The 11691-nt window shown below is 45.3% G+C and overlaps 1 protein-coding gene across 1 annotated transcript; it reads right to left on the reverse strand.

Moving 5' to 3' along the window:
* Nucleotides 1-8199: 8199 nt before the first annotated feature.
* Nucleotides 8200-11200, reverse strand: LOC123403462 (glucose-6-phosphate 1-dehydrogenase, chloroplastic-like). Its single transcript, XM_045097401.1, has 8 exons — nucleotides 10867-11200; nucleotides 10619-10776; nucleotides 10441-10535; nucleotides 10016-10130; nucleotides 9634-9845; nucleotides 9412-9561; nucleotides 9187-9307; nucleotides 8200-9110 (listed from the first exon to the last, which is right to left on the reverse strand). Exons 1-8 carry the CDS (start codon nucleotides 11051-11053, stop codon nucleotides 8424-8426), a joined length of 1725 nt encoding a protein of 574 aa, XP_044953336.1. The 5' UTR covers nucleotides 11054-11200; the 3' UTR covers nucleotides 8200-8423.
* Between the last annotated feature and the right edge of the window lie 491 nt (nucleotides 11201-11691).

Raw genomic sequence — 11691 nt, forward strand, 5'->3', positions numbered from 1 at the left:
AATATCCTACCAGATGAAGATTGGATCCCTTGGGATACCATAATCCTAGTGTTGGTGTGTGAGCTAAATATCGAAGAATATGCTTCATAGCCTTATGGTGTGATTCCTTTGGTTTTGCTTGAAAACGTGCACACATGCAAACACTAAGCATTATATCTGGCCTAGATGCACATAGATACAATAAAGAGCCAATCATAGAGCGATATACCTGCTGATCAAATTCTTTACCATTTTCATCAGTGCCGAGATGGTCGTTGGTAGGCATTGGAGTCTTGGCACCTTTGCATTCATGCATGTCGAATTTCCTCAGAACATCCTTGAGGTATTTCTCCTGTGATATGAAGATTCCATTGCGTTGTTGACGAATTTGAAGACCTAAGAAGAATTTCAGCTCCCCCATCATAGACATCTGATATTCTTCACTCATCATGTAAGCAAATTCATCACTGTATCTTTTGTCAATACAGCCAAATATGATATCATCGACATATATTTGGCACACAAATAGCTCATTATCATAGGATTTAGTGAAAAGAGTTGGATCGAGTGAACCAGGTTTGAAGCCTTTCTTCATGAGGAATTCCTTCAATGTGTCGTACCATGCCCGATGGGCTTGCTTGAGACCATAGAGCGCCTTTTTGAGTCTAAAGACTTTGTCTGGATTCTTTGGATCCTCAAAACCTGGGGACTGAGCAACATATACTTCTTCCTCAAGCTTACCATTGAGGAATGCACTTTTCACATCCATTTGATATAAGATGATGTTATGATGATTAGCATAAGCAAGTAGTATTCGAATAGCTTCAAGTCTAGCAACAGGTGCAAAAGTTTCATCGAAATATATTCCTTCAACCTGGGTATAGCCTTGGGCTACAAGTCATGCCTTGTTCCTCACCACTTGACCGTCCTCATCTTGCTTGTTTCGGAAAATCCACTTGGTACCGATGATGTTGTGCTTGCGAGGATCTGGTCATTTGACGAGCTCCCGTGCGTCATTCAGCTTGAATTGAAGAAGTTCGTCTTGCATAGCTTGGATCCACTCCGGTTCCAAGAAAACCTCAGCAACTTTTGAGGGTTCTGTGATAGATACAAAGGAAAAGTGCCCACAAAAGTTAACTAAGTGTGAAGCTTTTGAGCGAGTGAGAGGACCTGGTGCGTTGATGTCGTTGAGGATTTTGTCAAGTTCTACTTCATTTGCAATCCTCGGATAAGCTGGTTGAGGATTTCGTCTGGGCTGAGGAAGTGGTTCTGGTGCAATTTCCTCAGGAGCATCTTCTTGATTTTCATCAGTGATGGGGATCATTTCTTCATCAATTTCCTCAGTGGGAACAATGTCTTCAGTAGGTTTGAGCTTTATTGCTTCCTCAGGAGACAGCTTATCTGGATCAGAAGGCAATTGCTCTCTTTGCGAGCCATTAGTTTCATCGAACCGCACATCTGCAGTCTCAACAACTTTGTTGTGATAGTTGTTGAAGACTCTATAGGTGTGTGAGTCCTTTCCATAACCGAGCATAAAACCCTCATGTTCCTTAGGTGCAAATTTTGAGCTATGGTGAGGATCTCTAATCCAACATTTTGCACCGAAGACTTTAAAATAACTTACATTGGGTTTCTTATCAGTGAGGAGTTCATATGAGGTTTTCTTGAGGAATTTGTGAAGATATACCCTGTTGATGATATGGCATGCAGTGTTGATTGCTTCAGGCCAAAAGCGATGAGGAGTCTGATATTCTTCAAGCATAGTTCTTGCCATTTCAACCAGAGTCCTGTTCTTCCTTTCGACTAAACCGTTCTGCTGAGGAGTATAAGGAGCAGATAATTCGTGAGTAAGACCAAGTTCATCAAGATAATCATTAAGACCAGTGTTTTTGAACTCTGTTCCATTATCACTCCTGATATGTTTGATCTTGATGCCAAAGTTCGTCGAGGCCCTTGAAGAAAAATGTTTGAAGATTTCCTCCACTTCATTTTTATATACTATGATATGCACCCATGTATATCTGGAATAATCATCTACTATGACGAAGCCATATAAAGATGCTGCATTGGTTAGTGTGGCATAGTGAGTAGGTCCAAATAGATCCATATGAAGCAATTCGAAAGGACGAGTAGTGGTCATGATAGTCTTCGAGGGATGCTTGGATCTGGTCATTTTCCCAGATTCACATGCACCGCAGAGATGATCCTTGAGGAATTTGACTGATTCGATGCCGATGACATGCTTCTTCTTCGCGAGCGTGTGCAAATTCCTCATGCCTGCATGACCTAGTCTTCGGTGCCACAGCCATCCTTCTGAGGTTTTTGCTAGTAAGCAAGTGGCTGGTTGAGGACCTGTAGAGAAATCAACAATGTACAAATCCCCTCTTCTTACACCTTCGAAGACTTTGGATCTGTCAGATTCCATGATGACTACACATCTATATCTACCAAAGATAACAATCATATCAAGATCACAAAGCATCGAGACTGACATGAGGTTAAAACCAAGGGATTCAACAAGCATCACTTTGTCCATATGCCTATCCTTGGAAATAGCCACTTTGCCAAGTCCCAATACCTTTCTTTTACCTTTGTCAACATATGTCATTTGCTTTAGAGGTGATGGAGTTAGTGGCATATTCATCAACAAGCTTTTGTCACCAGTCATGTGATGTGTGCAGCCACTATCAAGAACCCACTCAGTATTCTTGGGTTTATCATCCTGCAGATGAATTAGTACAGCTTACCATCTCATATGCTTCAGATTTGAAGAATATGATATCAATTTCATCAGATAAGAATTTCATCATAGCAGAATTAATGGACGTGTGAAATATTTCTATTTCATCAATATTAGCTTGCATCCTAACAAGCATTTCCTCACATCTCCAGCAAATTCTTCAGATGATGATTTTCATCTGGAGACCTGTCCTGCAGAAGTGATTAGTTTGATTTCTTTACCACCCACATCTGAAGGGGTGGTAAAGCATTCATCATCCTGCGAGCACCATATGAGAAGGGTGGCATTGAAGCTAATGCACTTCTCTTAACAGTAGGGGGGTTAAAGACTCATATGAATATGCAGAGAACTGGTTTGAGGATTTATGAACATAATGATTTGAAGAGTAACGCTCATATTCATATTCCTTGTAGTTTCCCTGCATGTTAGACGCATTAGCACGGGTACGAGCATAATTTTGACCAGTTGAGGATTTTGATCCTCTTGGAGACTTTGGTCTCCTTGAGGATTTTGATCTGGGGTTTAGATTCTTCATTGGTGGTGTCATGAGGACATTCACCTGAAGATTTTCAAGACAACTTTTTGGAACCCGGATTTTCCTCAAGGGAGGGCCATTCCTGCAGTTAGTCCCAACATATCGAGAAAATACTTCACCAGACTGATTTTTGAACAGTTTATAGTTGGAGTCAAATGACTCATCTGAGGAATAGGATAATTCACATGAAAAGCCAGTTAGATTGGATGGATCAAAAGGAGGCCCAGTAGCAGCAACCCATGAGGTTTTGGGATACTGCTCAGGTTTCCAATAAGATCCATCAGCATTTAATTTCCTCTCAAAGGCAATTCCTTCTTTCCTCGGGTTCCTGTTCAAGATCTGCTTTTTGAGCACATCACAAAGGGTTTGATGTCCTTTGAGGCTTTTGTATATGCCTGTCACATACAATTCCTTCAACCCTGCATTTTCATCAATAACATTTGTGTTTTCCTCAGGTGAGGAAATAGACACTACAGGTGCAGTTGAAGAATTCGTAGTAATAGAAGCATTTGATGATTCTGGTGAAGAATTAGCTGTTTTGCGTTCAATGCATTTAAGACATGGAGGAATGAATTCAGCTTGAGCAGCGCTGATCTGTTGAGCTAGTAATGAATCATTTTCCATACGAAGATCATCATGAGAAATCCTCAGCTTCTCTAGATCAAGCTTCCTTTGAAGAAATTCATAGGAAAGTTTCTCATGATCAGCGAGTGTATCATAATGATCTTGAAGATTATCAAATCTAAACTGAAGACTTTTCACATCTTCAGTGAGGATTTGAGTAAGATTCATTTCATCATTCAACAGATCATCACTTCAATTTAGCAGTTTCTGAAGCTTTTCCAGGACAGTTTGTTGTTTAGTGGCAATGATAGCAAGTTTACTGTAACTGGGTTTTTTATAATCATCAGGTTCACAGTCACTTGAATCAGAGGAGGAAGCATCATTCGGTACCTTTGAACCTTTTGCCATGAAGCAATAGGTTGGAGCGAAGTCATCAACATAGTCATCAGTGTGGATGGTGTTATCATCTTCTTCAAGGTTGAAGATTGACTTGCTCACGAAGGTGGTAGCCAGTGCAAGACTAGCCTGTCTGTATTCTGAGTCTTCATCAGAACCCTCTTCTTCATCACATTCCTCTGATTCTGCCTCGGAATCCATTTCCTTGCCAATAAGTGCCCGAGCCTTTCTAAAACTAGTCTTCTTGTGCGATGAGGGCTTTGAAGATGAGGATTTTGAAGATTTCTTCTTCTTCTTCGAGTCATCAGAACTGTCATCCTTGTATTTCTTCTTCTTTGATTCCTTTCCCCAACGAGGACAGTCAGCAATGTAATGACCTGATTTCTTGCACTTGTGGCAGGTTCTTTTCTTGTAGTCCTCAGATGAAGATTATGATTTCCTCATGTCTCTTCTTGAAGATTTACCGAACTGGCCACGTCGTGTAAACCTGTGGAATTTCCTCACAAGAATTTCAAGCTCCTGTCCAAATTCTTTAGGATCACCAATGCTATCATCTGAATCTTCTTCTTCAGATGAGGAAATTGCTCTAGCCTTCAGTGCACGTGGTCTAGAATAGCTTGATCCATATAAATCTTTCTTTTCTTCTAGCTGGAATTCATGAGTATTGAGTCTTTCGAGTATATCAGCTGGATTAAGCATCTTGTAGTCTGGTCTTTCTTGAATCATCAGTACTAAAGTATCAAATGAAGAATCCAAAGATCTTAGCAGTTTCTTCACAACTTCGTGATCAGTAATGTCTCGAGCTCCCAATGCTTGTAGTTCATTTGATATGTCAGTGAGGCGATCAAAAGTGTCTTGGCAGCTTTCATTGTCATGCCTCTTGAAGCGGTTGAAGAGATTGCGAAGAATATCAACACGAGAGTCACGCTGGGTTGATACTCCTTCATTTACTTTGCACAGTCTCTCCCAGATCAGTGTTGCAGAGCCCAAAGCACTCACTCTTCCAAACTGGCCTGGGCTCAGATCGCCACAGATGATATTCTTCGCTTGAGAATCAAGTTGCTTGAGTTTCTTCACATCAGCAGCAAAGACACTAGCAGAGATGATGGGAACGCCATGTTCCACAATATACCAGAGATCATTATCAATAGCTTGTAGATGCATTTGCATCTTGTTCTTCCAGAAGGGAAAGTTCTTTCCTTCGAAAGTAGGACATCCTGCAGTCACCTTAAACATGCCTGCAGTCGACATAACTAAAACTCTAGGTGGTTAAAACAAAATCACACAGAACAAGGGAGTACCTTGCTCTGATACCAACTGAATGTGCGTTATATCGACTAGAGGGGGGTGAATAGGAGATTTTTAGAATTTCATCACTGAGGAAATTCCTTTTGAGGAAATTCCTTACTGATGACTAACTTACATAGGAAACAGTAAAGGATCAGAAGTGCAAAGTTTCACAACAACAGTTTTTCAGTGTGAGGAATGTGGAAACAGATTGCACAGTGAGCAGGCACGCAGAAAACAGATGAGGATTAACTAGCGTGAAGAATTTGGGGTTGAGGAATTTCAGAGAAAGTCTTCAGCAAATTCTTCAAACAGTAATAGTGGAAGTCATCAACACATAATCTGAGGAAAGTAAGGAGTTGAGGAATTAGAACCCGATTCACATCGAAGACAGTAGTTGATGACCCAGTTCCAACTGCTGTGACAGTTGTACATCTGGTTTGGAGCGGCTTGGTATTGAAACCAAAGGACACACAGTCCCGGGACACACAGTCCCTACTGTGTTCTCCTTGGGGTAAGAACACACAGTCCTCGCCCAACACTCGTGGTAAGTCTTCAGGGCAGACTTCCAAACCCTCACAAACTTGGTCACCCGACGATTCACAATTGACTGCTGGATTGCTCTAGACCATGACGCCTAACCGTCTGGAGGATACACAGTCCTCAAAGGTAAAAGGCTTCAGTCCCACACAGGAACAACTTCTTCAGTGATGCTCAATCACTTGGTTCTAGGTTTGTGGTTTCGGTGTATGGGGTATTTTCTCACTGATGAATTACTCTCGAAGACTCGGAGGAATTGGGTTGCTCTTATGACAAGTGTCAGTTTCTAACGGAGCAACCACCCAGCTAATGGTTGTGGGGGCGGCTATTTATAGCCTGGGAGCATCCCGACATGATTTGACACTAATGCCCTTAAATAATATGACCGTTGGTGTGGATAAGACCAATGATGTGGCATGGCTATCGAAACGGTCGGAACCCTCAACTGTGAGGGTCCTCATGTCACCCGTATTCCTCACTTGAGGCTTTTGGTAGGATTAGGCTTGGGTTGAGCATCATGAGGAAATTTATTCCAAAGTGTAACTTCGACCCCCTTTAACAGTACAGTGTTCCTATTATTCAAGTGTGAAGAAAATAAAACAGAAAGAGTAAATCTTCATGCTTCAAAGTCTTCAAAATGATTTTCTTCAGGACACTCCGAATTCCTCAATTTCAATATCTTCATGAGGAATATCAATTTCATCGCAGATTCTTCGCGATTCAATTCTTCAGCTTCAGACCAATTTCTTCAACCGAAGATATACATTTTTAGGGGTCGATATTCTTCAAATATCTCAAACTCCTCAGTGACTTATAGATCCTGGGTACACTCATAAACACATTAGATACTTAACCTATAAGTCTTCAAACCACCAAAATCACTAAGGGGCACTAGATGCACTTACAACTGGCAATTCATCAGCTCACTAGAAGCGAATGGCAGCCGATGTTGTACCGAGCTAAGAAGGTGGTGCCGGCGTGGCAGCGGGGACTAGTCACAAAACTTGGGCGTCTAATCCTTGTCAAATCAGTCATGTCTGCTAGGGCAATTCAAGACTTAATGATCCTCAATGCTCCCATGTGGGTTTTTGAAGAGCTGAACAAATGGATGAAAGCTTTCTTCTGGAAGGCGCGGGAAGAAGTTAATGGAGGACAATGCTTGGTTGCGTAGAAGAATATCTGTCAGCCAGTTAGTTTCGGTGGCCTTGGAGTGAAAGACTTGCAGCACCAAGCGCTGGCTCTGCGAGTAAGGTGGGAATGGCTTCACAGATCGGACTGTGAAAAACCATGACAAGGTATCCCTCCAATTGTGGACAAGGAGGCCAGACAGGTGTTCGATAGCTTGGTCAAGATCACTGTTGGGGATGGCACGCGGACGCTTTTCTGGCGACATAGGTGGATACATGGATTCACGGTTGTTGGGATTGCCCCCATGGTTGGTTGCCTTGTAGATCAACGAACCAGAAATAGGCGTACCATTCAACAAGCCTTATGCGACTCAAGTTGGGCCAGCGACATGCATGGGGACCTGAATTTCTCTGCGCACATTCAGCTCATTCACTTGCAGCACGCGATCGCCACGGTGCACACTGACCCCCAACACCCCCGACGCCTTCGAGTGGCCAAGTGATACATCGGGATCATACACAGCCATATCGGTCTACAATAGACTTTGCCAGGGCCTCTAGCGGGCTCCTTTTGCTGCATGCATCTGGCGAAGCTGGGCACCTCTGAAATGCAAGATACATGTTTGGCTCGCTGTGCAGCACCGAATATGGACATCCGATTGCCGGACGGGACATGGGCTGCAAGATAGCCCTTCAGCATGCTACATTTGCTTCCAAGACAAGGATACCGCGGAACACATTCACATCGGTTGCAGCTATGCTAAAAATGTCTGGTATTGCTGTTTGACCTCCCTGAACATCAAAGTGCGACAACCGGAACCGCAAGACCACATTCTCGAATGGTGGCTTCAAGCCCGAGAGACCTTCCAGGGAGCCAACAAGAGAGGATTTGACACTTCGATAATTGCTGCCGCATAGTCACTTTGGAAACAAAGGAACCCAAGGGTGTCCAACCGTTCGGATCAATTCAAAACCGCAATCCAATTGTATGATGAAGGAAGTTCGTGAGTGGAAAGAGGCAGTGCTAGGAGTTGATGTTCTCAGTCTTTTTGTGAGAAAGTAGGCCTAGTTTCTTTGAATGTGGACGTTGAGTTGTATTGCTTGCTGTGATGCCCGCATCACTAGAAAGCTCTTTTATATGTTCTTTCTTTTCTGTAAAATTATGATACGTCGCCTACTCTCAAAAAAAATTGTTCGTCACAGCTTGATTGAGCCTGAGTAGAGTGCATAGGCCGTAGCCAATGGGCAGAGCTTGCTACAAGGATCCGTCGCTGCTGATGTCCCCCCACCTGACGTTGTAGTTGGCGGCGAGGTAGTGCGCGCCGACAGGACCCCGGCTGCCGTACGGGTAGAGCTCGGGCGCCACCCTCTTGTCCTCGAGCTCCCTGAGCACGGGCGTGAAGATGGCCCAGGCCGCGTCGAGCTCGTCGCTCCGGATGAAGAGCCGGCGCTCCCCCTCCATGGCGTCCAGGAGGAGCCGCTCGTACGCGTCCGGTATCTCCCGCTGGTACCTCTCGGAGTAGAAGAGGTTGAGGTTGCTGCTGTCGAGCCTCATCCCGAGCCCGGGCACCTTGTTGTTGATCTTGAGGTAGATGGCCTCGTCGGGCTGCACCCGGAGCACCAGCTCGTTGGTGGCCATGTCCAGGTCCGTCCCCACGTTCCCGCGGTAGAGGTTCCCGGGCACGCGCCGGAACTGCACCCTGATCTCCGCGCGCCGGGTGTGCAGCGCCTTGCCGGCCTTCATCAGGAACGGCACCCCGTCCCACCGCGCGTTGTCGATGAAGAGCGCCGCCGCCGCGAAGGTCGGGGTCACGCTGTCGTTGGGCACCATCGGGTCGTCCACGTAGGCCGGGAACGACTTGCCGCCGCGCGTGTGGCCCTTGTACTGCCCCACCACCACGTCCTCCAGCTTCAGCTGCCTCATCGATCGCAACACTTTCACCTGAAGAAGCAGAGCACCCAATTTAGTCTGGCTATAGTACGTCTGACCGATCATGCTGCTCTGCTACACATACTACCTTCTCGTTGCGGATGTCCTCGGCGGCGAGGCTGACCGGAGTCTCCATGGCGAACAGGGCCAGTATCTGCAGCAAGTGGTTCTGCATGATGTCGCGGATGATCCCGTAGTTGTCGAAGTAGCTGCAATGCAAACCAACAAAGAAACCGTTATCTACATGTTGAATCCATTGCCTAATTAATGAACATTCTTATCAGATCCGACTGGACGCCGGAGCAGCGCAGACCCGCCTCGACCCTCAGTGCCGAAGTCTTCGGAGAATATGAGCTGCACATTCCGAATGTAGTCCCTCGACCACAATGGCTGGAACACAAGGTTGGAGAAACGGAGGACCGACAGGTTTTCGACCAGCTCCTTGCCCAGATAATGGTCAATCCTGTCACATTTCCGCTGTCAAATCCTAAGAAATAGGGCGAGTCTCTGCAAACACTCTGCATTTATATGTTACCTGAAGATTTGTTCCTCCTCTAAATACATTTTCAGGGATCTGGTAAGCTCCCCCGAGGACTCAGAATCGCGGCCGAATGGCTTCTCCACTATAAACCTCGTCCAGCCACTCCCACCCGGCAGTGAAGCGGTGCGGCTGGCAGATCTTACCACGTCCACGAATATATTTGGTGGAATAGACAAGTAGAACAACCTGTTTGGTAGCTTCCCAGCCTGATTGATGACAAACATTTGGCCTCAACTCCTTTTTCTATGCAATATTTTCCATGAATTCTGCAGTGCAATTACTCCTACTTGGTATCTCTTTTTCTGTGCGAATAATTACTTGGTAGCATTTCATCGTACAGGGCTAGAAAAATTATGTGCTATGAATTCGGGATTACCTCTTTTTCTGTAAGCTTTCTGTCTAATTCGCGAAATCCTTCCTCTGAGTTGTACTGTCCGGACTGATAGAAGCATCTCTTCAGAAATTTATCCATCTTTTCACTGCAGTTCGCCCTGTTTCGCCATTCGAATATGATGTGTTACATTCTGAATATGTGCCCAGAGATTCAAAATACATATGGACCTCTACGACAATGGACAACATAAATTGAGTTGACCTTTTTTTATGGATAAATTGGATAGACGTAATGCAAAATCAGACAAATATTTGAGGATACATTGTGCCATGCCATTGTACGTGTTGCTATTTTCATTACTACCAAAATTGGCTCAAAATAGATCAGATAACACAGGCAAAACCAACACAGACGACTCGCATAGCATAGGGAGGGAGGGACCAAGTATGAAGATTTGTAAGCAGTACCTCTGATCAATCCGACAGGTTAGGGTCATGCTAATCATGTTCCTGAGCTCTTCATCGCTCATTTTGCTACGAGCATAACCAAAGACTGTAAAATGCTGCATTAACAGAGGTTAACTAAAGCAAATCGCTACCATGCTCCAAAGCCCAAACTGAAGAACCACACAAAGTTAACTGAAACCTCGGGGAGCCAGTCCTCGTAGAACAAGGCGAAGAGCGCCGGGAAGATCTTCTTCTTGGCAAGATCACCGGAGGCTCCGACGACTGTGATGCTGACGGTGTTCCCTCCCTGCTCCGTCGCCGGGCCTCCAGCTCCAGACGGCTTAGCATCTAGCACCCCTGCAACAACCACCTCTCGGTACAATATTCTTGTACAAGCAGCAGTGAGTTCAGACTTCAGACAGCCGTGCTAGTTGCACGTCCGAGTACCATCGTTGAAGGAGGCCCCGATCTGCGGGTGCCCATTTGAGGACTTCGCCGTGAGAAGGCACCTTCTTCCTGCAGCATGGATCCTCTGAGGTGGGCAATGGCGGTGCGGTTTGGTGCTTGGATTGGACGGGTGGACAGAGGAGAAGGCGGCAGGATGGAGATGGAAGCGTAAGTCGATGGCGGCCATTGGGTCAAGAAGGAAACAAGAATAGTTGAGAGTATCAAACTATCAATCCATCTGAATCTGATGTGGAGAAAATGATTTGGATGCTTGGCTCTGACGAATGGGGCTTCGATGTTCTTGATAATTGCTTGTTGACACTGGGGCTGAGAGATTGAGGGCAGTGGTCCAAGCACGTGTGGTCATAAATAATTCCATCAATCAAATATTCCAAAAGATGGTAATTGCTTGATTTGCTTCAAGATATTTCTTTCCTCTCCTTATTTTCCTTTTCTTTTCGGCATGCAGTACATACGCATACGATACATACAGTCACATCTACAAACACCCACCCATTTTCTATCCATATGAGCGTCTTCGACAGACTCAACTGACACATTTTCTTGATGAAATGGACTAGTCCTTCTCTCCGTGTGACTAGTCCTTCTCTAGGTCTCTCCCTGTCGTGCGCCACTCCGACGTCGGCGTCCACCCTCCCCGCCGTTGGCTACTCCAGCTACGCCGTCCACCCCCTTAATTCCGCCCGTCACTCCGACCGCGGCGCCTCTCTTCCACCCCTTCCTCGCCGCCCCCCCTCCCCCGGGGCCGGCCATGTCGTCATACCTGAGATCCATTAACTCCTCCTTCCATGGGCGTGAGCGACC

Source organism: Hordeum vulgare, chromosome 6H (assembly GCF_904849725.1).
Source record: "Hordeum vulgare subsp. vulgare chromosome 6H, MorexV3_pseudomolecules_assembly, whole genome shotgun sequence".
NCBI lineage: Eukaryota > Viridiplantae > Streptophyta > Magnoliopsida > Poales > Poaceae > Hordeum > Hordeum vulgare.

Coding starts and splice junctions, on each gene's coding strand:
- LOC123403462 (XM_045097401.1), bottom strand. CDS start 11,053: ATGGCCGCCATCGACTTACGCTTCCATCTCCATCCTGCCGCCTTCTCC. Junction 10,536..10,618: donor ACGAGGACTGGCTCCCCGAG/GTTTCAGTTAAC, acceptor CTGTTAATGCAG/CATTTTACAGTCTTTGGTTA. Junction 9,846..10,015: donor GAAAGCTTACAGAAAAAGAG/GTAATCCCGAAT, acceptor GTCATCAATCAG/GCTGGGAAGCTACCAAACAG.